Here is a 27,362-nt window from a genome sequence, read left to right as displayed (position 1 = left end):
TTATTTTTTTGATTGAAAATTTTTTATTTCACTTAAAAAAAGCTGGACTGTTAGCATTTTAATTCATGCATTCAGCCTGCATGCAGTCTGAGTTTGACCTAATGTATCAAAATTGCTAGAAGCGGGCCTGCATGCTAACATGTGTTGCCAATTCACATTGGCTTACACACTACTAGATGTACGAGGTAGAAACTGTCTAATTTATTTGTGATATTAAAATTAGACATAACATTGTACTTTGTACATTATAAATATATATATATATTTATAACATGTATATAGTATTATACATATGTATGTATGCATTGTATATATATACAGTACAAAGTCTGTAATCCGGACACATCAGGACTTTGGCGATTCCGGATTAGGGGTTTTTCCGGATTATAGATCATCAGTTTAAATCTGGTAAGATGACATGCGGAAGTTATTCAATTAAAAATATGAAACCGTAATTTATGAAATAAAAAGCAATTATGATCTAAAGGGTATCAAATTTTACAAAAAAAAAAAAAAAAAAGCTTAATATTTATTTGTTTACTTTATTAAACATTTCTTTCAATGCGTGCATGCATTACATGCATGCGTAATGTATGCACATTCTTTACGCACATGCGTAATGTATGGGCATTCCTTACATTATGCATGCGTAAAGTTTGTGGCTTTGAGGTCCAGATTATAGATCATTCAGGATAATGCACGTCTGGATTACGGACTTTGTACTGTATATATTTATGTTAATTTAATTTATATATATAAATTTAAAGATGATTTTTCTTTCAGCCTTGTGACTGTAATCGTCAAGGCTCACCTCAGCAAAATTGTGATCCTGTTACAGGGAACTGTGTTTGTTTAGAAGGTTTTGAAGGCAGAGATTGTGATCAATGTCAAATTGGATTTTATAATTTTCCAAACTGCCATAAATGTGATTGCAATTTTGATGGTTCTGTTCCAAGCCAATGTCGAGATGGTATTTGTCAATGTAACAATAGAGGAGTCTGTTCATGCAAAGTGAGTTTAATCTAAAAGAATTTTTCAAAGTTGTATTGCTTGTTTATATGAACTTTATGCAACTGATAATAAATGGAAGAAGCATGGTAAAATATACATTTTTCGCCCCCAATGCAAACTTTGCGACTGCAAAATTCTGATGCCAGTTCCTTTCTGAATTCTAAATATTTTAGATTTTAGTCCCTAGATTATGCTTCCTGGTGCGATTACACCAGTTACATATTTTCCTTTCCTACTCAGGATTTTCTCAGCATAAAGGTGTAAGACAATTACAAATTTGAATTAGCCGAAGAACATAAAATTTAGAATATCTATTTAAATATTAATATATTTTACATCGGAATCATGTTATAAATAATTCAGTAACCTGAATCATGTATTATAAAGTGAATCTTTTGAAATGGCTTTGCTGTGCAGCACAGAAACCTTCTGATATGTTCTCATCGTTTTCATGTTTTTCTGGTTTTCCTTCTAGTTTTCATGTAAGAACCACCTAGTTTTTCATATTTCAAGTTATGTAGTATTCTTACTACATGGCAGTTAGGCAGTTATGTAGTATTCTCACTGGACCTATTATAAATCTTAGATTTAAATTTTCTTGAAACCATTTGCTATCTTTGAGAACACAAATCTTTAATTATTCTGTAAATTAAGATATATTGAAGAATGCTACATTTTGAATTGAAGTTACAAAAGCATGCTTTAGTTCAGGTGTTTAAATTAACAAATTAGAATCAGTTATTCATGTAATCTGAATCAAGGTATTAGAATTTCATTCTTTGGGAGAAGTGAAAGCCATGTTACTGAAAGAAAAATTGAAGTACAAGGTATGTGAGAAATATTAAAAGAAAAGGTTTAATGAGCAACTGTCACTAGATTAAAAGTCTGTGATAATCTCAAAAACTGAGCTGAAGAACATATTGTGTTATGAAACAACAAATAACTGTAAGTTTATAATATTTTATATAATGAAAACTTTAGTCATTTTCTCTCATAATTATAATAAACCATAAAAAAATCATTTGGTTTGTAATACTGCATTTTTTAGTAATCTAAATTTTTGATCAGTAGCAGTAATGGAAACTAAAAATTGAGGAATTATTATTGTGTCTGCAATAAAAGTGTGTGCTTCCTACTTTATAATTATGATGCAATAAAATGCACTTACTAATGTTTACCAGTGATAGAGTGGTGAAAGTCACTATCTTGTCTTCAGTTCCAGAGACTCAAAATTTAAGTTGCATGGCGTTTTCCAAGTTTTTTTCTATATGTTTGTAAATATGAATAAATTTACAGTAATTAATTCTCCAGGAGGAGATTGACTTTATTGAACTAATATGATCTAGAAGAAATAAAAGTTATCAGTGAACTTTGAAAGAAAATGACCAGTTAACATTAGTCTTAAAGGTCTAAAAGAATGCATTTTTAATTAGAAGTCTATCCTTAGTCAAGGAATGAAAATCAGTCTTTCTGGACGATTTTAAAATAAATCTTAAGTATTTAAGATAATAAATTAGAGAGCTTTTAATGTTATATCTCTTTTCCTATAGCAATTAGTGAAAGGAAACAAATGTGATTCTTGTGTTGAAGGATCATTTGGTCTTAGTGCTGAAGTTACCAAAGGCTGTTATGAATGTTTCTGCTTTGCTAAAACTCGAGTCTGCAACCAGGCATCCATGTATTGGTCTAAGGTATATTTTAAAAATTATTTAAATCCAAACTATTATGATGCTTTTAAATTAGAATCTATTAAACATACTTGGTTGTTAATTCTTCTCTTACTTAATTATAAAAGGTTCTTTATACGATTTTTTTTAATTGTCATGCACATGCTTTTAGTGAGGTTACAGAGAATATGTGATTGCATGTATCCTATTTTATATATTATTTATTAGCTTCATATCAGTCCATTTCTTTTAACTGATGCTCGCTAAAACTCATTTTGTTTCTATTCCTTGCAATTTTCATTCTTATATTTGTTATATCATTGCTTAAGCTTTGTTATTGTACAATGTTATGTTAAAAATATTTGCCAGTTTTAAAACAATTTTTTTTGATAATTGCTCAATTCCTAAAAATAAATTTATATTGAGAAATATTTTTTATATGTTTCCAATTATTGCATTAATTAAAAAACATTTTAAAAAGTATTGTAATCTTGTAAGGAGTAAGATTTTCTATTATCCTAATAAAATTTTATTGTCATTTCTTCACAAAAGTTAGAATTATAGATTAAGAGGCAAATAACATATAGCTAATGAAAATTATATACAGTTAAATAAATAAAAAGAATAAATCAGATACAAGGGATAACCAAAAAATATTATTATTATTAAATTTTAATGGCTAAGATGAAATTATGAAAACAAAAACTTGTCTTATTATTTTCTACTGTCTCTCTGTATGTAACTGTTTTTTTTAATGAGTATAAATATAGTAATGATGTGTGATAAACATAGAATTGCATTTAATGACTCTTTTTTCCCATTTCAATAATAAAATTTAGTTTTTAAAACTCTGAAAACTGACCATAATTACCCACTTTAATAAGAGCATATTTAAAATCATGTTTAACGATATTATGTTACCTTTCCAATCTTAAGTAAATTCTATTTGATTTTGAGTATGTTCAGTTTTACTACATTATTAAGTAATTAATTTTTTTCATAACTACTGTTTTTTGACTCATTGATATTGATTTGTATGTGAAGATAATATTTATTACAATTGCAAAGTAGATTGTCAGTTGAATTTTAATTTATTAAAATTCAACTGACAATATAATATAATTATATGACAATATAATATAATATAATATAATATATTAATATGCAATTTTATGCTGTATTGTTTATGATTATTAAGCATTTAATAGAATATTTTTTAATCCTTATAGTGGAGCTGGGATAAGGGTGAGGGAAATGAGGCACTTGGCTCATGTGAATGGTTAGAAATGGCACCATATTAGTTGTGAAATTTTAGAAATGCATTTAAAAATTAATTATGACTTTCAATTTTGAAATGTATCAAGAAACAAAATTTTAAAATAACAAATTTAAATCAATAAAAATGACACTGTATTCTTGAGCACTTGCACAGCTCATGTGCTTTCTTTGATCATTTAGCCAAATCGAATAAAAAACAGAATTAATTATTAAAGGTTTAAAAATTAAAATGGAATGTAAAAGCCATTATCATACATTTTATGGAATTTTTAACTCATTATTTTATATTTATATAAAATTCAAACTAATCAAAGACAAATCAATCCAATGGGTTCAACCTAAGAGCTTTTTTATGCAATTCAATTTGCTATGCACCTTTGCGGAATTTAAAACTGCAAGAAAATGAAAGGTCAATAGAGCCTTGTAATCAAAAACTTTAAATACACCTAAAGCTGCATGCATTAATATCAGATGCCTGTGAATGATTTGTCTGTGTACATGTTTTCATTATTTATTTATTTGAAATATAATGTGGACCCATAGGAAGTCCTCCATAAAGGCATACCTCTCTTTAGGCAAATAGCCCTTGTATGTTTGCCATGCTAAACTAAACAAACAAGTATCGCAGAAGCATTATCTCTTTCTTTATGGAAAATGAGAGAAAATACTCTTGACAAATGTGAAAATTTAGCTTTAACCCTCTCACTACGTACATTTTTTTTTTATCAAAATAGGTTAAACAATTGGGTATTTTTTATTACATATTTCAAATATACATATATATTTTAGAGTTTAAATATACAAAAATTTTTGTAAAAGATTTTTTTTTTTCAATATAGAATTAGGTCATAGAAAAAGGTTGTCAGAATACTGAAATTGAAGAATAATGATATGTAGCAAAATTTTGAAAATTAATATTGGTTAAATTATGATTTCTTTTATAAAATATAAAGGTAAAACATATATGCTAATGAAAATATTTGCATAATGTAATATTTTGCTTATCAATTTTGCACCGTCAAACATTTTCAATAGAAACTGAATTTTCAGATTCATCACTATCTGCAGAGGAATCCGAGAAATTTTCATCAGTTTCGCTATAACTATCTTCAATATATATTATGTATTCTCGTACTTGAAATCAGAGTCAGAACTACTATCAGTGTTGGAAATATCGTCAGGAATATAGGTTATATCACTCGCGAAACGCTTCCTGTCAGACATCTTTGAGCTCTGAAAAGCGTGCACAAAATGCTATATAATGTATTCTTGTATATTTGGCAGAAATGTGGACAACTAATGCCATCTCTTAGCCCACATCTAAATAAACAATTAAACTTCACAGAAAAGCCGAAAGGAAACCTTGAACGGGGAAAGAGTGGTTGTACAGTTAAAAAGATGGCAAAAATTTATGCCCATGGAAATCGTGGGTTGTGCAAATTTTGCTACATTTAGTTGCCTGTGGAAATCACGGGATATGCAGCGAGAGGGTTAAAGGTGATTGTATCAACACAATATGATGAGATGGTTAATAAATCTTGCTGTCAAAAATGAAATAAAAAAGAAATATTTATGTATTTTAAAAAGGACCGTCATTAGCAACATAGCATTTAAGTATCGAAATGATATGAATACTCCAGATATTCCATCAAAAATATCTAGTTTCAGAAACTACACTATTTCAGTAATTCTAGTTACTAAATCCAAATCAGATCTTTAATAAATTATTCAGAAAAGTAGTTTAGTTTAATCATATCTGAATTTGAAAATTCTGTAAAAATATTTTTAACATTGGCCAATTACTATTGTTAAGGTGAAAAACGTTTCAGGAAACTTAAAATAATAATGATAATAATAATAAAGTGCAAAATCTTCTTGTGGCCTTAAAAACCATTCAGGTATCACAGTTTTCTCTATAGAACATAAAGAACATAAATAAGTAGTCAAATCAATTTTGAAGATAATCATTGTCAATTACTTCATTAAAACCAAGAAAAATTAAATTACGAAAAGGCTTGACTATTATATTAATGTAATGCTTTTTATATGTATTATTTCAGTGTTATTAGCTATTTATTAGAAAGGTACTTTTTTAATGTTTTCGTTTAAAAATTAAAAAATACTACACATATTAATTTTGTGAATACATAAAGTTATGACTGTGAGTTAAGAGTTATGGTAGGATTTATTATAGCTAATTTTTTTTGTTGTTGTTGATTTTAAAAATATAGCAATGCAGTTATATACCAGGGGTTCATATTTACCTTTTCACCTCAGGTAAAAAAGTACCTATGCATGACTTAGACTTACTGTACAGAAATTTTAATTAAATTCACATACTTGAATTTTTATCAAAATTCAATAAATTTTATCTTGAACATATCTTCTAGTTAAAGCTGATTATTGCTTAAAGCACAAAAACGAAACTGATTCAAAGTCTTTAATGGAAATAACTATTTTAATTTTATTTTAAATGCAATATTAATATAAATATCTTCAATAATTGCAACAATATAACATATTAATACAATGATTTAAATGTGATTTTACGTGAATCATGGCTTTTCAATACTCTCTTAAAAGATCAGCACTTGGATGCACATATAATGTTTATTATATAAATATTTGTTAGAAATTCTTAGAATTTTATAGTCGAATAAAAAATACAGTCATTAATTATAACATCTGACAGCTCTATAAAGCTGTCAAATCTTATAGATTTAGGGGAAAAATCGTTAACTGTATTATAAAAAATGTAGTCATTAATTAGAATATTTGACAGCTCCACAAAGCTGCCAAATGTTATAAATTAAAAAAAAAAAAAAAAAAAAAAAAAAAAAAAAAAAAAAAAGTCATTAACTATATGATGAAGATGCAATCATTAACTGTAATATTCAATAGCTCCATGAAGCTGCCAAATATTAGACTTAGATTTTTAATAGAATGAAAAATAAAGTTGCTTAGACCATTTTAAACATAGTTCTTTATTATCATAAACATTTCTGAAATGAAAATTGGTGGCTCAAAGAATTTCTGTTCAGAAAAAGTCTTGTATTATTGATAATTTTATTTATATTTTATTTTTAGACATCATTTCCTTCTCGTGATATTTTTATGGAAGTTGGAGTACTTGATATTCCATCTGTGCTGGGTTTTCAAGTTTTTCCAGAAGAAATTTCTGTGAAAAGAATTAATGTGCCATATGTATTGGACAAACCCTTGTATTGGAGTTTACCAAAAGACCAACTTGGTGATAAAGTTAGTAAAGGTTTTCCATCAAACAGATCTTATATGTATTTGTGTGATTTTATTAAAATAATCATTACAGTTATTTTTTTATTCCAAAATATAATTTTTGTCAATGATGTAGCATTTTTTACCATTTATTAAATATGAATTATTTTGTTATATTCTTTCTTTTTATAAAAAGAAACTACTAACATTGTCAGACGATCATTAGAAAGATAAAGTAAATTTTTAAAAGGATAGATAAAGGTTATATCTGCTTAACTGCATTTCAGAGTTTACTTTTTAAATTTATCTATGCTTTATGTATGAAAATTAATTATGTGTCGGTGTATGAGTAAATTAAATTTGAATTAGCATATTATATTATTGATAAAATTTAACAATTTAAAAAACAAGTGATAACATTTTTTATAACTAAGGAATGGTTAGAATTACTACATGTGCCAAATATTATGTTTACATAAAAGTGTGAAGTATGATTATAAATCCTCCTTAGTGGAGTATCAGTATTAAAACAATAAATGTATTAACTTCAGGTTTGCTTTTTCATTTGTTTTTACAACCAGAATATGAATACCTGGATGTATGTAAAGCATGTGCTAGTTTAATTTCTGTATTCGCAAAAGCTGGGATTACTTTCTTTGCATAAAAATTAGAAAAAGATATATTGTTATTATGGTAACTAAACCCCATATCATGAATAAGAAACAGTGTAAGGAACTATTGTATTGCCTTTAAAATAATTTAATAATCATCACAAATCAAAAGTTAAAATAACAAATAAGTATGAAGCTTATTTGTTATTTTAACTTTAATCACTGTATCAAAGCTAACTCTGTATCAAAGCTAATGGGGAAAAAATGTAAAATTCTGTTAGTGTTTTTAAACATTCTATATGAATAACACTTTTAGGCTTTTAGGCATCTGAAGGAGATTAAAAATCTCACAGCTATGTTCTTAATATGGAATATTCGTTTTACAGTATATAAACTATATACCGTAAAACAAATATTCCATATTAAGATATTTATATATAAAACTTGGAACTACTTGGGAACTTTGAGAACTATTCTAAAAATTTTTTTACAAAGGTGCATTTGTTCCATAATTGTGTCATGAAAAATCCTTCGCCATTCTTGGTCTTTGTTTTATATTATAGATTTGTAGAGGTAGGGTAATTGTTGGTTTGTGCAGATATATCGGGTCAGTCCATAAGTTTGTGCGCATTAGGAGTATGCATTTACTAAAACAATACAATTTTGAACCTGTTGAAACTTGTCATCGTTTAACTAACATATTATTCAGTTCATCACCAACTTTCATAAATATCGAACGCATTTTAGTACCCATAAAAGATGAATATAGATATTCAGTACAAACATGCTGTGCTGCATTTTTTATTTTCATGTGGTGAATCTGCCAGGTTTGCAGCGATAAAAAATAATAGCGTGCATGGTGAACACACTATTAGTGTAAGGACTGTCCAGAAATGGTTTAAAAAATTTAAAGTTGGAAAAAGCAGCATTGATGATGAACCCCATTCAGGATGTTCTGAACTGTTAGAACCAAATCAAACAATCAATTCAGAAGTTTATAGTGAACAACTTTTCCATCTAAACTCAGAACTGATCAAAAAACGCCCACGATTGGTGAATATCAAGAAAGTGTTGTTTCATCATGATAATGCTAGACCGCATACGGCTCGAACAACGCTGCAAAAAGTGAGTGAATTTAATTGGGAGCTTTTGACACATCCTGCTTACTCCCCAGATATTGCCCCAAGTGATTTTCACTTATTTCGTGCCTTACAAAATTTTTCACTGGGAAAAAAATTAAATTCTTAACAGGATGTACACAATGAACTTGATGTACTAATTTTTTTTGCATCAAAACCAGAGTCTTTCTACAGCAATGGCATAAAAAAGCTGTCTGTAAGAAAGCGAGACATTGTAGATAATGGAGGAAAATATATAATTGATTAAAATGTTTAATTGTGTTTTTTATATTATTTAAAAATTTACCAAAAAGTGTGCACGAATTTATGGACAGACCCAATACTTATTCAAACTGCAAACAAGAAATATTAAATCAATTTAGTTGGTGGCAAGATGTATAGAAATCCTGACTGAAAAAAATTTATTTTTTTTTTAAATTAATTTTTTGTGAAAGGTATGTATTGCAATTCTTCCTTTCATGAAATAATGACTTAGTCATTCCATTGATTGAGTCATTATTTCCATGTACTGTTTTGTATAAAAACACATTTTTTGAAGTTTGTGTGTTTTTTTATGCAAAAACACTAGGTGGAAAAATCATGACTTAAAGTTTCTCAGCTGAGTTATTCCTCCCTCTTCATGTGGCTTCAAAGAATTGTCTAACTTTGATTAGTAAACACGAAACACTCTCGACTGACACAGTTGAAATTAAATAAGGCCTGAAAGTTAAGCTTAAAACAGCAAAAACAACAACATTTTTCATAATTTGTCTTTATTAAATACGATAATAATAATTTGCATATTAATAAATGCATAAACAATATTATTTATGAAATACAATATATTATACTTTTATATGATATTAATATTAAATATTCTCATTTTATATACTGTTTGGAATATCATGCTTAAATTAAAAATCAACTATACAAGTGACGTCTGATGCATGGAGAGAAAGGAAGAATGAGACAAAAAAGGCAGAGAACCACTGTCCTAACTCATTTCTCAATTTGCTGTTTGCTCACCAGCTTAAATTTTGAAAAATTTTTCTACATATTGTGAATAATGTTTTGATAACATTTACGTATTTCTTCTAAGCATTCTATTAATGCAGCCATGGTTTTCTACCAATCTAGTTTAATTACTGATTGGAAAGTCTTTTAATTAAATAATGAAGTATTAAAAGATGGTATTAAAGATACAAATTTGAGTAATATATACATACTAATTTAGTGTGTGCGTGCTTTTCTTGCAAGAATTCTATATCTTTTATTTTTTCACTAATTAACAATCAATATGAAAATATGCTATTTTCTAACATACAAAATTTTGATTAAAATAATTAAAGTTTGTGATTGCATTCATTCAATTAAAGCTAACTCTATGAAACATACATATTTTGAAATTAAACTTTCATGAAGTAATATTGCAGTTGCTAAGAATATGAGAATGGTGAAATTATAATCCTTCTTTGTTTATTTTAGCTTATCAGGCAAAGTAAAACTGTAATTGTCTATTTTGCTTGTAATCTGAATTTCTGTATTAACTTTCATACTGGATGGAGTCTTTCAGAACATTCAGAGATTATACATGGTATTTTTATCTCCAAAATATGCAGTGAGAAATCATAAAATGTAATGATTACATAAAAGTTCACTAGGCTGAAATTTTTATGTTGCAATTTTGAAAACAAACTTGTACAGTTTTTGCATATTTCTCAGTTGTGAATGTTTTTTATTGTTGCATTTTTTATGAATCTTTAACAAATTCTAAGAAAGAAATTTTAAAAAAATGCTAGTTATATAAAAATATTACCTCTTTAAACATCTCTAAATACTCCCCTTTGCTTTTGAGGATTAATTGAAAGCAAATTGTAAAACTTACCTGAAACCAATTATTGAAATACGTCAAATAAGATTTAACAAACAAACGAAAAAAAACATGTTCGTATGTTTCTATTAATGGATTATAAAATTAAAGATCTGTATTGAATGTTTACATTAACAAAATTAAGAATGCATGAAATGGCAAACAAATTTTCTTTGCATTCAAAAACATTAAAATGTACAATTAGATGTTTTGACATCATCATAAACTAAGCATTTTTATAAGATTATTCTTTCTCAAGAAAATTCTCCTTGTGTCACCAAAAAAGAGGGCAGACTATGGAAATGTAGTTTGTGCAACAAAAAGGAGGAAGGATATAATTTTTTGACTAATTTTAGGATATTAATTTTAAATGTAACTATTGATTCTTAAATTTTATTTTCTTATTCTTTATTTTTTTTTTTATTCTTTTTGTTTTTTTTGTTTAGAGGAGTACAAGTTGATTATAATCCGAAGATTTTATTGACAATTTGGTTATCTCTCTTATGATGCTAGTTTAGATTTCACAAAAAGAATTACATTATTCATTTTGCTTTAAAATATATTTGAATTTCTATAATTCTATATTATTTTGCATTTGAGAAACATTTATTCTTCATAGAAGCATAATAAAGCACTATTTACACATATTTCAAGTAACCAAAACAAGGCATATAAAGGAGAAAGGCGTACAATCAAAATTTTAGTTGACATTAAGATGATATGCAAGTATTTTGGCCATAATAATTAAAATAAAGGCGATTGCTATTGATATTATGTGAATTTAAGTTTGTGGTTATAGTATTTTTATGTATATTGTATGTGTAAAAATGTTGAAGCATTTCATTTTTTAAAATTGCCTGATTTCAAATTATATAACATTTAACGCAGAGAAGAAAAAAATTTTAGTATCCTTGTACTACATTGTCCATTCCTTAAAGGCATTACAAAATTAAAAAATTTCTAAACATCTTAGTTTTTTACAATTTTTCTGTGACTGCAGGAGATATTTTCTTCCTTTCTATCAGCATTTGGACATATTGATAGAATTTACTTTTCATGAATTCATTGTATTGCTCACTTTTAAGCGTTTATTGCAAGCATGAGATAAAAGATGACTATTTCATAAATGTTAAAATGTTTTTCTGCTCGTAGCCATCCATTTTTTTGGAACAAATTCTTAAAATAATGTTCTTATGACATGACATGACATTCTTTTCTTATGACATGGCATGAGATTCCATAGCGTAATTTAAATTTTTGTAACCACCCAATTTAAAAACAATTGTTTTTCACAGTAATGTCATTTTGTTTCCTCTTTCGTCGACAACAGAATATTTGAGTAAAAAACTTGAGCAAAACATATCCTGAAACTCAGGAAGTTTTCTGCCTTGAGTATACAACTTCTTTGAATATTTTTTCTGCAAGTATTGCTTTCTTTCATTTTTCTGTTTTCAGAATTGTTTGTTTTCAGCACTGACCCCAAAAATATACAGTGTTTTTTAACAATTTCGCATTTATTCATTTTGCAATCTTTCTTAAAAATTTTTAGTTTTGGCTTTTCATGAGAGTGTCTTTTATTTTTTATGCATTTTGATAAAAAGGTGTGAAGAATAGGCACATAGGGCAAACATCTGAGTTAAAATGTGTGTTTTCATACAGAAATAAAGTTTGCCCAAATGGCAAATGTATCTGTATGCTTCTGAAAGAAAAAAATAATACCTGGAGGAATTATATGAGATGCAATCATATTTATTTGGTTAAAAGCTGACCATAAGAAATTTGAATATAAATCCTAATAATTAACAAAAGAATCATACTAATCACATTATTGATACTGATTTTAAGCCAAGATACATTTTTTTAACCAAGGAAAAAATTATTAAAAACCAATTTGCAGTTGGATAGATTTGGTAATCATTTTTCTGAATGGCTATATAAATAATGTTTTCATTCCTATTTTTAGGTATTGTCTTATAATGGCTTTTTAAGCTTCAATATAGAAAGCCGTGGGAACTCTCACTTTCCTGATAAACTTTTACAGAGGTATCCTCTCATCATTCTTCAAGGAAATCAAAGAATTGTGTTAGTTCACAGCCATGGCATAGTGCATCCTCATACAAATTATAGAGTGAGATTGCATGAGGTTAGTTCATTCATGTTTTAGTGCTCAGATTTTTAATATTAGTATCCATTTAATATAAATTTGCCAGACAATATTGATGTAACCAATATTAATCAAACAAAATAGTCTTGCCCTTTATTTATTTTAGTTGAATTTTTTTTATATACTAGTAGGCCTAATTTTAGGTATAGGTGGCATAAGTAGCTGCCTAGGGTACTTATTTATCAAAAGTACTGTCTAAGTTATTTTCTGAAGTGGGTTAAAATGTGTCATTTAAGCATGGAGTACTATGTCATTGAATACGTTTACAAAACCACCGGTGTCTGAATGTCTGATGTGAAGCACAGGCTATGATAAATGAATATTTAAAAATGAGTGCTGAAATTATTTAAATATAGGATTGTCTTACATTTTTATCCTTATAATTTTACAAGTTTTAGAATATTTTTCGATCTTCTTTTGGACTAAACAGTTTCTTCACTAGAGAAATGATTTGAACAGCTCACTGCCAAAAAATTGCAAAAATTTGCATTATGCTTTAATGCAAACAAGTTGAAGCATTATGGTTCAATAATCAGCCACCAATTTGATATTAATCTTGAAGATACATTTCCAGAGAAGCATCTCATTTCCATAGTAGAAAAATATAATAAGAAAAGTTGCTTTCTACATTCATATGTACTCTTTATAAAATATTTATCTTTAGTAATTCATATTTCAGTTTTTTGACAGTTCTGGTATCAGTATCTACAGTGAAGGTTAAAAGAAGACTGAAAATAATTACTGAAGTAAAATTAGTAACTGAATTAAAATTAGTAGAATGAAAGTAAAATTATACTTGAAGCCATGCTTAGATCAATAAAAGATAGCTTTCCTTGTATTTCTATCAATAGAAAATTACAATATGGTAACATCATTGGCAGCTTTTTCTTACAAAAAACATGAGCTTATTTATAACAGGTTACAAATCATAAAAAATATTGTGTTTTAATTAAATAAAGGTACTTTTTTAAATATTAACGTGTTTAATTTTTATGGTGCACCAATTGAACTGATTGTTAAAGTGTCAAAAATGTTGAAGCAAGGACTGTGTATAAACATTCTAATTTATTGACTGAAATTAAATATATTAGCAGATAGTAAAGGATGCCATCTGAAGCTACTAGTGTGTGCCACTAATATTCAGGAATAAATAATATTTTATAAAGATAGAAATTAGCTGGACATATTAAAAGACCAAATGATAAAATAAAAAAGGGAAAGAATGAATGTATGTTTAGAAAGAGTGACATCTCAACTCTTATTAAAGATAGTAAACTGGGTGTTTTGTCATTTGCATGTCAAAATTTCAGTCATTTTCATTTACTGAGAAGGCATTGTACAAAAAAATTTGCTTTAAGATGGAACAATGTTATAACATTAAATTTTGTTACAAATCAAGTGAATCTGCTACCAAAACATTAGAGATGATTAAAACAGTATAAAGTGATGCACCATTCTCATGAAAAGGAGTGAATGAGTGGTACAACTGCTTTAAATGTGGGCATGAAAGCATTAAAAGATGAGCCAAAGATAGGATACTCTAGAGAAAATGTGTTTTTTACTAAAAGCTGATGAGCATGTAACAACTCAACAACATTCAGACATACTTGGAAATAAGCAAAGAAAGCTGTAGGTTAATTTTAATTGAAAATCTGAAAATGAGGAAAGTTTGTGCTTGATTTCTGCTTCGAATATTGACAGCACAGTAAAAAAGAAAGCAGAAAAGTTTGCTGTGAAGATTTGCTGACTACTGCAAGGCAGAACAGCAGTTTTTTAAAGTGTATCATGGAGAGAAATTAAACCTACTGTCTATAATATAACATTAAGACAAAAGACACAATGGAAAGCACCCATCTTCTTCCATACAAAAAAAGGAGGGTTGTTGAAATTAAAAACTAAGGCAATGTTGATTGCATTTTTTGATTATGAAGGACTTATTCATCATGAATTTATCTCTGAAAATCAGTTAATTAATCAGTATTTTTACTTAAAATTACTTTTTCATTTAAAAAAGAGAATATGGTGAGTTAGGAAGGAATTTTTTTATTCTGGGCTATGGTTTCTTTCACATAATATTGCCAAGTCCCATATAGGATTGTACGTATAGCAATATCTTTTTAAGCATTCTGATGTAATGATAAATTACCCACTATATTCTCCCAACTTATAGCCAGCTGATTTTTTCCTTTTTACGAAGCTTAAAAATGGCCATGAAAAGACAGAGATTTGAAAACATCTCAGATATTAAATCAAATGTTACATACGTTTGAAAAATTACATACGCTCCTCCGGTGATTAGTTTAAACAAAATAGATTTATTTGAAGGATGGTAATCTTTTTCTTATTTATTAGAAATTGTTCAATTATTTTATGGGCATACTTTGTATATTCAAATCTGTAAATGTAAAAGTGATATTCAAGAATACTAAATATTCAAATGCTAATTATTTTAAAAAAGTAAAACTTTGGTTCTGCATATTGATGCATCTCAAATAATATTCATTAATTATTGAAAAATTAAATTATAATTTAATTGAGAACATTAATGTCAAGCTATTAAAAATGTGCTTTTTTGTTCTCTGTTTCACTCTACATTAAATAGATTATAAAATAATTGTTTTATATTTGTAACATTTTAACTTGTGAGAAATATTACACGAAGCAATGAAATTAAGCTGTGTAAAAGTGTTGTTATATTTTAAAGTAGATAAGATGCTTCTGTTAAATTGTACAGCATATTAATAAAATGTACCTTTTCAGGATGAATGGAGAATGTTTGATAATCCTCTTTTACCAGTAACCAAAAGTGTTCTAATGGTTGCTTTGCAAAATCTGCAGTATATGCTTATCAGAGGTACAGATGGTCCTGATGTGAAATATGCTAGGTATTTTTCTTTAATGGCAGTAAGATTTTATTATATTTAATGATTATAGTTGACAGCTCATATTAATAACTCCCATCAGCTTAAGGAATGTTAAGGAAACTTGCACCGAATCAGGTGTTAAAAATTTTTTTTAACTAATTATTTATTTTAGAACTTAACATTGGCAAAGCAACTAACTTTGATGATTCATTAAAACTAAAATTTTTGCTCTGAATTTTAGAATTAATTTAACAAAAATGTTGATAATTTAACATAAAATGTTATTTTTTAATGTTATTTATGAACTACTGAAATTATTTTTGTGTGCTTTAATTTGTGCATTAATATTTAGGTATATGCTGATTTATTTGGAACTGTGTTTGTTTGAAGAAATTTTAATATCTTTCACAAAATTAATTTTGTTTTGAACATAAAATAGTTTGAAATTTTAGCAATGCTACATCACACATTTTGTAAAATTTAGATTGCATAATGTCTCAATGGATATTGCATCATCAACATATACTTCATTAGCTGAAGGTGTAGAAATGTGCCGGTGTCCTCGACAGTACATTGGAACTTCATGTCAGGTATGTGCACTATATATACAGGGTGTCCATAATTAAACTTGAAATTTGCGAGCAGTCTGTACCAAAATATATACAGCTGAATTGCATGAAAATTGGGTAATGGCAGAATGAAATTATGGGAATTTTATCGATGGGGGGGGGGAACAATGAGTTTCCAAAACCACCCCTAGTTGGCCTAGCTTTATTGAGAACATATAAATAATCTACAAAAGTTTAGAAAACATGCTCAATATGATGTCAACCATTGTCTGCTACCATCTGAAAGCGTAAAATCGCATGTTCGACTGTTGAAAGCAGCATGAACCAATGTATGTTATGCACATGGCGTTCTATACTTTCTAAACATCGGATACAGATGTGATGGGATTGCAGTGGACCATTGCCTTGAGGTATCCCCACAGCCAAAAGTCGCAAGGGTTCAAGTCGGGGGATCTAAGAGGCCAAGCTGTAGGAAATTGCCAGCTGATGATTCTGTAATTGCCGAAATGGCGGCGGAGCACTTGTTTCACTCAATAGGCAATATGTTAAGGAGCGTCATCCTACATAAACACTGTGGTTGTATCGCATCACCTTGCCTGAAGATCCAGAATAATGGATTGCTCTAATAATGAAATGTATTGTTGACCAGTGACGGTGCATGTCACAGGCCCTGTGGCACTGTGCTCTTCAGAAAACAAATGAACCTACAATGAAGGCTGCATAAAGCTGCACCAAACTGTTACATGCAAAGAGTGTAATAGATATTGTAGGAAATGATGTGGGTTTGTAGCAGCCCAAATACAGCAATTGTGCATGTTAACCGCACCTTCCATATGAAAGTGGACCGCGTCTGTCCACAAAATGTTACATGGTCATTCATCCTGTAGCTCAACTCTCGCAAGAAACTGCAACGCAAAAGTTTGCCGACTACCTAGATCAGCTGGTAAGAGCTGCTGCACTAGTGACAGTTTATAGGGATAGTAGCATAAGACCTTTTGAAGAATCTTATGAACTATGGAATGAGGTTGGTCAATGGATGCTGCAATATGCCAATTACTAGTGCTGCCAATGGTTTGCAATCTGTCTTCCTCCACTTGCATTGCTACATCATTCACTATCTGTGCTGCAACACACTTTCGTCCCCTTTCTGGCTGAATCCCAATGTTCTGTTGCTTCAAATTTCCTAATCATGTTTGTTAGTCCTTGACTAGTTAGTGAACCTTTTTGTAACAGCTTTAAAGACCAAAATTTCCACAAAGAGCCTCCATTTTGGTAAAACTATTTCAGCAGTAAAGCATGTTCATGAAGAGTTAACGTCATCTTCCTTGACTTGGAACCGACTGACTGCGGTTTGCTTCTCGCATCTTTAATAGGGTTGCTGTGCACGCACAAGATTAAGGCTTGCATATGCCAATAGTTTACATTGCACAATGCCATCATCTAGTGGAGGTTTTTGAAGCTCATTGTTTCTTTCTCCTTGATAAAATTCCCATCATTTCATTCTGCCAGTACCCAATTTTTATGCAATTCTCTTGCATAGCTTTTGCTACAGACTGCCCACAAATTAAGTTTAATTATGGACACTCTGTGTATGTGTGTATATATATATGCAATCAAAGCTTATAATTTTGACATTATATTGAAATGTTTTGTTTCTTTTAATGTTTAATATTAAAAATATTTTTAAAAAATTAAAAAAAATTAAATCCTTATAAATGATGCTTTTTTTACTGCTATGATATATTTGTATCAAAATTTCTTTTATTCATAGCCTTTTTTCATTTTATTAGGATCCTGCACCAGGATATTATCGAAAACGAAAGCCAAATTATCTAAATAGTAAAGATGTGGTGGATTTAGTTGGATGGGCTGAACCTTGCGCTTGTAATAATCATACAAATCTGTGTGATAAGGAAACTGGAATTTGCATAGTAAGATTTTGTATAGTTTCATTTAATGATAATTTGCTTCTGTGGTTATATTAGTAAACATTCTGTTCTGAGGATGACCTTTTAAATTGATCAAGGTGATATAAAATGAACATATAATCAACACCATACTGACACTAAGATAGCAGATATTGCATTGCATGCAGTAAATTATTTTTGCATTTTTTCGATATACCTGTAAAGTAATAGAGAATAAAGTGTTCAGTATACCCTTCCTGCTTGCGTCGTCTATTCCACACATACTGGAACATAGCTTTAGTAAGCTCTCTGTTCCTATCCAGGATAAGTTATATTTCCAAAGCAAGTCAAAAGACATAAAAGTCCTGACAACCTGGATTTTCTCCTAGTGTTAATGATGGCGCCTGACGCGTGGCGACTGTAGCTGCTACAAAGACATGCATGAGCAGCGCAAATTGCCTGCGAGAGCCGTATCAGACTTGCGAGCCGCACTTTGGTCACCCCTGGTCTAGAGTTAAATAATCTGTAAACATCTGTAAAAGACTTATTTCTGTGTATGGGAAATTCTGTATTACAAAAGATTGTGAAAAAGTAGCATACACAATCAGTTCTTAATGAAATAAGTTGAGTCCTATCATTGGTTATTTTATTCATAATAACATTTCCACTGTCATTGGAGAGATCAATATATGAAGAAGAAAATTTATGAAGATCATCAAGGAAATATATGACTAAAAGCAAAGTGCTTAACATTGGAATAAATATTTTCATGAAAAGGGATCAGTGTCTAATATGATACTCACATGGTATGTTGGACAAATCATTCTTTTGCAAATAAAAGTTAATCACAAAATTTTCAATGAGAAATTCTGTACCATCTCATAAAATCTGGACTAGATGCTCTAAGAATTTCACAGCATTAAAAGTATTTTGGAGTGAGGGCTAGGTGCAAATGATAGGCATTTAGAAAACTGTCATCAGTTAATTCAATGACCTCATGCTAGATATCTTCAAAGACAGAATCATCCAGCTCATCTATCAGTCATGAAAAATTTTTAATTTCAGTTGGAATGATATAAGAAAGCTATAGTCTATTGAAAAAATATTGTTATTGAAATGTCATAAAATTTTTATTTTTTTTGTGATTCAAGTATTTCTTACTGAATAAGATGCTCTTTTATTGTAAAGGTTTAAATCTTTTTTTCATGCTGAGGTAGAGAGAGAGCATATTTCCTCTTCAAAATGTACTTAGCATCATTTTCATTATTTAAAATAATGCTAATACATGGTTAAATTTTGCTTTTAATGAATTGAAAGATATATATGCACACATTTATAGAATTTGAATATAAAGTAAAAGAATTTTGAATATGAATTTGGACACTGTATGGATAATTTATTTCTCATTTATTTTTCTTTGAATTTCCTGCTCAAAGACCCTGTAACATGGCCATAAAACCAAAATTCTCACTTATTGTCATAAAACATTTGTATTTACAAAAGTTGTATCCTTTCTTCCAAAAACGTCGGCTGTATAGTATTTTATTAAATTAAAAAATAAATTAGTCTTGATTGAAAAATAACAATTGTTTTTATATATTTTACTCAAAAAGGGAGAGGAAGGAAGTACTGCGAATGTAGTATTTTTAACATTGTATAGTCAAATCCATTTATAACAAATTCAATTCCAATGAATTTATGACTTTAACAAATTAAAATATCATGGTTTTTTGCATTAAAAGCAATATTAAATTTATTTCAAATAACAGATATCCACCCTTTTTTTATTCCTCTAAATTCAACTAGTAGGGATGAATGTTGTACAACTCATTTTAGATTCAAGCAATAATTTTTCTCCTCTTCCTGTTTTCTCCATAACTCTTCTCTTCATCAAAACAGCCTACTTCTCTTTGTAAAAGGGAGATTTGGTTAGATTAGGACAGTGTTTCCCAAAGTGTACGTGTACCCCTAAGGGCGCAGGAAGAGTTTGGTGAGGATATGCACTGTACCATGCTTAGCTGTGCCTAATTTTACATTCATCATGAGTCAACTCAGCCTTGTGAGGCGCAAGATGGTCCAGTGTGACATGGCAGTAATATGTCACACTTCGCTACAGAGACAACTTTGTTAATAGTTAGTGGCTTCTCCAGTCACCTGTGTATTTTTAGATTTTGGGTGATTATTCTTGTGGGAAATGTTTGTTATGTGCTTTAGTAAGTCTCACTGATTTTGATTATTTTTATATAATATAATTTTTATCCCTAACATAGGTTATGGATCGCTGGTTGAAATCTTTTCTTATTGTTTTGTGTATGTAACAAAAAAATAAAAAATAAATATATTTTGATTGTTATTAAAGTACATCCATTTCTTATGAGGGTTACGAAAATTATAGAAGGGATCTATACGAACGTTTGACATATGAAATATATGTCAAAGGTTTGGGAAACACTGTGTTAACAGAAAAATAATTATGAGGAAAAACAGGAAGAGGGGAAATTATTTCTTACATGAAGATTGTTTCAGTTAGCTTTGTTCACAAGAAGTATGTTTGCATGTTGTTAGAAATCATACAGAATTTCTGTGTTCTGAATGGTGATATATTTGACTACCTTCTCTTGAGCGAGTTCATTTGAAAGTTTATTTAGTTTGATACCGTTCTCTAACAAGCTCAGTTTGAAATCTTGGGAGGTCATGACTATCTTGAATTCAGCACCATCTGTGAAGGAATTCTGAAGTCTTGATAATATTAAGGGTTTTTAGCCTATACTTGTTTGTATTCTCAAAATGGTACATAAAAATATTTATCTTATATCAAGTTAATGTGAAAGTGAAAAACAAGATAAATTTGTTGATTAAGTAGTCGGCGAATAGAAAATGTTTGCTGACTACTTAATAATTCTGCGTTTTAATTAATTTGTTTGCTTTGTTAAACTATATTTTTATAATGAATTTAGTGAATCTATTTTCACTGCAGTGTTTCTGATTTCATTACTAATGGGTTTCACTGTATTTTCATTTTTTGTTATTTTCAAATGATAAAATTTTTAGTTTTCCTTGCTTGAGTTAAATTTTATTTTCTTAGAATTGTGGAGGTAATACAATGGGAGACCACTGTGATCAATGTATTAAAGGATATTATGGTGACCCAACAAGGGGTCCTTGCAGACCTTGTGCTTGTCCTCATCCCACAAACAGGTAAGTAAATATAAACTTTTCTGGCTTTTTCTATTGAACTTTATTTTATATGGAAATATTTATTTAACATAATTATTATTAAGGTAATGATTGTTTTATATAATGTGTAACTTAAGTTTTATATAATTTTTTTCTGTATTTTGGGAAAGACAAGTATTGGGTCATTTAAAAAAGCTTTGCCTTTTTTTCATGTTAAGTACGAATAAAGTAATACAAAAATATAAAACTCTTTCATTGAATCACATAAGCATCATTTTATTCTGTGACTTTTTGCTATCTCTCAGACAGCTAGAATTTTTTTTTTTTAAGTCGTTAGGTTTATCTGTAAAGCAGTTATTAATATGCTGATTGACAGTCTCCAAGAAAGTTAATTCCAGGCCACTCAGAGAATTTTGAAGTGACCTGAAGAGTTGAAAATACAGCAGGGTAAGGTCTAGTGAATATGGGGAGTGACACAACACATCTCAACTGTACTCAATAAGTTTTTGAGTTTATTTTACAAAATTTTAAAAATTAAATATGAAATCAGTTTCCAGATATAAAATATTATCGGAAAATACTACTGAAGAATTGAAAGATGTAGTCGGTTGGGACAACATATTAGAATATCAAACTTTAAGTAATAATGTTATTTTATAAAATTTAAAAAAATTAAATATGAAATCAATTTCTAGATATCAAAAATTATTGGAATGTACCATTAAAGAATTGAAAGATGTAATCGATTGGGAAGAAATAATGAAATATCAAGAACTGAGTGAAAACATTTTATATAAACATGAAGATAAAGTTAATTGGCGTAATTCTGAATTACATAAACAATTATCTGAAAATTTTGTTAAAAGACATTTCGAGATAATTCTTATTAAATTATTGGCACATATATGTGCAACTCTTAATAAATATTATTATTGAGCAAGAAAGCAAAATGTTCAAAAAAAAAAAAATAATTCTAAATAAATAGAGATGGAAGAATTCAGTAGACTCAGATCTTATCCCAAAACACTAAAATTAAAGGATTTAGATCCTGGAAATTGCGTTCTGATCTCATTGAGAAAAATTCAAACAAAATATGGAGATTCTTTCAATGAACATAAAGAATTTTTTTTTTGCTAAAAAACGTGGAGAACTTTCTGATAAAGGCCAATAAGGAAATTAATAATGGAAACTATGTATTCTACTATAAAGGGATGAAAAATGGGCAATATGTATATAAATTAAAAGAATTAGAATAATTTCTTGATATTTTTTACATAATTTTCTGTACTTTAATTTTTTATACATAATAATACATTTTCAGAGGGGGGACATTTCCCTACCTGTATTTTATTTTATTTCTTAAAATCCAGGAGCCTAGTTGATGACCATTGATCCTATTAAAATCACTTTTTTTCTTAATTGTTTAGTACTTTTTCATCTTATTTGATTTTTTCTCAAATTAGGGGGTGTGAAAAAAATGTAAAAACATTTGATTTTATTACTATTTTTATACCTTTTTGACCTTTTTTAAAGTCTTTTATAGTCTTTTTTTATTAAAATTAAAGAAATTTTGGTCCCAAATTTTGGACGTCTTAAAAAACGTTTAAAATTATGTAAAAATGCAGCATTTTTCACTATTCATAAAAAATTGCCATGTGTCTGTGAAAATTTGATCATTTGGTGCATTTTGATATAAAAAAATACTGAAGATGTCCAAAAGATATGTATCCTGTAGTGTCAGACATATGCAGCTTCTGACATTCATCAAAATGTAAGGGTGAGCTTGATCATGATAGAAGACAGCACCTTGGCAATTAGTCAGTTCTGCTCAGATTTCTGCTTTTAAAGCTCCCACTTAGAAATAGTATTTTTTCAATTTTATTATCTGATTTGGTGACAACAGTTCATATTATACAATTCCTTTGTAGACATGCTACACACATAGGATTACTTTTCTGGGATGCATCTCCCCTTTCATTGTTACTAAAGTATGATCTTCTGACTTAACCTTTGATCTTTTCCTTTTAGCGTTATTGTACAGTAACCACTTCTAATCTTCAATAATGAGCCATTTCACAACAGGCGCTTTTTTATTTCTTTTCCACAAAGAATGAAGTGCTGAAACTCAAGTAACAATATTCTGTTTTGTTTAAGTGAAGAGTACCCACACATTGTAGCAGTCTACATATCTAATCTTTAAATGATCCTGTACTGTACTTTTTGGAATATTTAGTGTGATAGTTCTTGAACTGCATAACTTTGATTTTCAATGATAGCTTCTTTTAAATTGTCCTTGTTTATAGAGAATGGCAACCATCCTTTATAAGTTTTGTATCTTCTTTGAGGCTGAAACTTCTATGCTTCAATTTCTCAAATGCCTTCAAACTCAGAAACTTTTTCCATATATGGCAAACATTTTATATGCAGTCTGACTAGAATTTTTTTCCTTTTTTCTTCCTTGTATGAAGTAAAGGAAGTATTGCATTCATGAAAAATTTTGTATGTCATATTTCAAATTAAATATCCATTTTGACCGCTCTAGAATCCATTTGAATGATATTTTTTGCATGACATTCATACTACAGACAGAGTAAAGGATTTTTTTCCCTTCAAAACAGATTGTAAAATGGATTCAGAAGGGATTTTTTCATGATGTCTGTATGTGCGTGAAGACATATGTATTTCGCTCAACTCAAAAATGATTAGCCGTAGAATGTTGAAATTTTGTATGTGGGACTACTATAATATCTAGTTATGCATCTTACTTTTTATATCAGTTAGCTATACAAGTACAAGGGAGTGGGTATATCTTATATATAACTATGTATGTAAGATGTAAACATATGAAGAAAAATGTATTACAAAATTAAACTTAATTGGAGTGATCTTTTAAATTCTTAATTTTATTTGCACAAATCCCCTCTTCAAGGCTGCATATCACATCATGTTACATCACTCTTTCTCTGCTGTAACCACAATGCAAAATCTTGTGCCTTGTTGCTGCTGAGGTTTAAAACAAAGACTTTAAGCTTATAAGTAGTACCATAGCTAACTGTGCATCCTCTTTCTTCACTTCACGTTCTTTCTAACAATGTGGTGCTTAACCTTTGCTAGCTATTCTTCCTTATATAAGATGTAATTGCATGTCTAAAATTGAGGGTCATGCACCTCTAGTATTCTACCAGTTAAGAAGGTATAGGCTAAAACATTTGTCACCCAAAAGTAAATTATGTTTAACTACAAGGTGGTCAAGCTTCTTTTGAAATTTCATCCATTCGCAATTTCAGTAGTCTGACTATGCATCAGTTTTCTCGGCCGTGATTAAAAAATTAATTGATGCCTTTCCCAATCAAGTTGTTATTTAATATCAAGTTATCTATAACAAAATAAATCATCACATATATCCCCCACCTTAGCCAACTCAGTGATCACTGTTTTTTTATTCTTACATGTTCGTAAATTGTGCATTTTTAATTTTGAGAGTGATTGAATTATGTTATGTTCCGGTTAAGGTTTATATGCCTTTAGTTAATCGGTATGCTATAGTTGTAAAATTATCAAAAATTTGAAAGTGGAGCTAACAAGGTGGAATTTATTTATATAGGAAATTCATAGTAGTATACCAAATTAAGTCAGTTCTTGCACTGACTTCAGAATCTCTGCCCAGTGGGACCAAAAGTTAACTTTAAATTTCGGTGCACGGAGAATGGTGCCTTTCTGTCCGTCAATCAAATTGTTTGTTTTGGCATACAAACTCTAATTTTAATTGCAAAAATTATTTTTAATTGTATTCAGTGTTTTAAGAATTTTTGTATTTTACAATTTTTAATGAAGTTTTGAGTTTTTATGTACTTTTGCCTTGCTGCAGGGTGAGAACTGAACTGATTGAATAAGAAATATATCTCTAATGAAATTTGAGGAAATAAGTTTAAATGAAGTGCAGCAAAAAATGTGTATAATTTAATAGGCTATACGATGAAATCATGTAGTGTCCACATCGGATTTTTTAAAATAAAAGAGAAAAATTTGGAAAAAAATGAACTCTTGGTTTCTTCGTTCTTAGCACTGCATTGAAACAAAAATCATGACGTGCTGGAATCATGCAATGTGAGTAGAAACAGCTGTTTTAAAACATACGTTTTGATCAAGGTCACTCTGTATCAGCAATAACAAAATAATTAGATGAAAATTCACTTCAATTTGAAAAAACACAGAACTTTTTGGAAGGCCCAATACGTTTTCCGAAATAATTTGCAAGAGTATAAGAATATAGACAGTTGAAATTTTGAGGGGAAAAAAACAAAAAACTTTGGTACTATTTTTGTTGGTACTATTATCTAATTATTTTTAATGCATATTAATAAATGAGGACCTATAATAAAATGGCCATTATATTAATATTTTGTTATGCATATCAGTTTCAGTGATACATGTGTCCCAGATGCTCTAGATTATATCTGTATAAACTGTCAATCTGGTTATACTGGTAGACACTGCGAAAAGTGAGTATTTGCTTTCATTTTGATTAAACGTAATGATTATATGTTAGTTATTATTTACATGAAATTTGTGTTTTATTATGTAATTAATTTGAGCTCTAAAAGGGAAAGGTATTGAAAGTAACATTATTAATTTATTTCAATAATTAAATGAAAATGCATATTAATATGAATTTATGTGTTTAGATCCACTCAATGGCAGTTTGCTATTTGTAAAAAAAATAATAATTTTGATTCTCTTTGTGATATGGAACCTCTCACAGTTGTGAATTATGTGACCCCATAAATACATTTATTTCCAAAACTATGAGAATGATGTGATTATGCTAAATATAAATGGCAACTTTGATACTCAAAAATGTACCAACTTATAATGTTTGTTCAAAGATGAAATAGATTTGCTAATAGTCATTTAAGTACTTCCCATAGGTTTGTCAAACTATAAATTAAACCTTGTTTCTTTTGAAAGAAACGTTTTTGAGATCAATAGTTTTTTCATGTTTAATTGTATTCTTACTTATATATTTATTATTAATGAAAATTGATCAGTTAGAAATGTAAAATTATTGGATTGAAAAAGACTGAGTTTTTTTAAGATGCTTTTTGTCTAAATTTTTTAAGTTGGAAATGGAATTATTCTAACTCTTTAAAGAGACTTTAATCATAAATCTATCTCTTTTCAAAGTATACTGTGAATTGTTGTAATGTTAACAAATGTTTTAATTTAGAAGTAATATCTCATTTAATGGGGAATGGGAACAAGATTTGCTAAAATTTATATTGAATATAGTATATAATGAGTATTAAAAAATTAGATCAAAATTTAAAAAGAACTAATGATCAGCTCTGTGTTAACTCTTCTGAACTTTTATAGCTTTAAAGGAGTTTTTTCAAATTATACATTTAAATGAAACAAATTCAAAGTTTCTTACATACTTATGAAAACTTTCAAGCTTTTACTTTATAATTTTGTTTACAATCATTATCTTGAAAAATGATTTTTATAGGTTTTAGTAGAAGGATGCATGTTATGCATACCATTAATGTAGTTGTTTTATATACCAGAATATTTAGTGTTTTCTTCATATCATAGGCATAAAAACTGAAAGACAACTTAAAGGTAACAGAATTTTGTTGTTGCAATTTTTGTATTTTATGAAGTATATGTTACATGGAAAAATGTACTTAAACAAATAAAATGAACAATCTTGTGTTATAGTTTAACAAATTTTAAAACTACTTTTACTTTAAAAGGTTTTTACTGTATTTCATAAATTTGACTATATATCTCAATACTTTGACATAATTCATATTATAATCTGAATTGTTTTAAATGGATTAAATATAAAATTCTCAGTGTTAATTTAGATTATGAAGAAGATTTAGAAATAAC

The 27,362-nt window shown here is 28.6% G+C and overlaps 1 protein-coding gene across 2 annotated transcripts in view; it reads left to right on the top strand.

Moving 5' to 3' along the window:
* The window catches only part of LOC118179400 (laminin subunit alpha lam-3-like), a 258,439-nt gene that overhangs the window by 155,404 nt on the left and 75,673 nt on the right, over positions 1-27,362 (top strand). For both annotated transcript variants that reach the window (XM_085825564.1, XM_085825563.1), the window contains 9 exons: positions 784-1,011; positions 2,562-2,702; positions 7,044-7,214; positions 12,753-12,932; positions 15,714-15,838; positions 16,302-16,407; positions 18,177-18,317; positions 21,379-21,491; positions 25,889-25,972. In XM_085825564.1, coding sequence (XP_085681690.1) covers positions 784-1,011; positions 2,562-2,702; positions 7,044-7,214; positions 12,753-12,932; positions 15,714-15,838; positions 16,302-16,407; positions 18,177-18,317; positions 21,379-21,491; positions 25,889-25,972 — 1,289 coding nt within the window. The remainder of the gene's footprint in view (positions 1-783; positions 1,012-2,561; positions 2,703-7,043; positions 7,215-12,752; positions 12,933-15,713; positions 15,839-16,301; positions 16,408-18,176; positions 18,318-21,378; positions 21,492-25,888; positions 25,973-27,362) is intronic.

The sequence above is a fragment of the Stegodyphus dumicola genome, chromosome 10, assembly GCF_044657685.1.
Source record: "Stegodyphus dumicola isolate Sdum_Otavi_A_Nest chromosome 10, ASM4465768v1".
NCBI classification, from domain to species: Eukaryota; Metazoa; Arthropoda; class Arachnida; order Araneae; family Eresidae; genus Stegodyphus; species Stegodyphus dumicola.
This window is presented reverse-complemented; position numbering and strand designations above follow the sequence as displayed.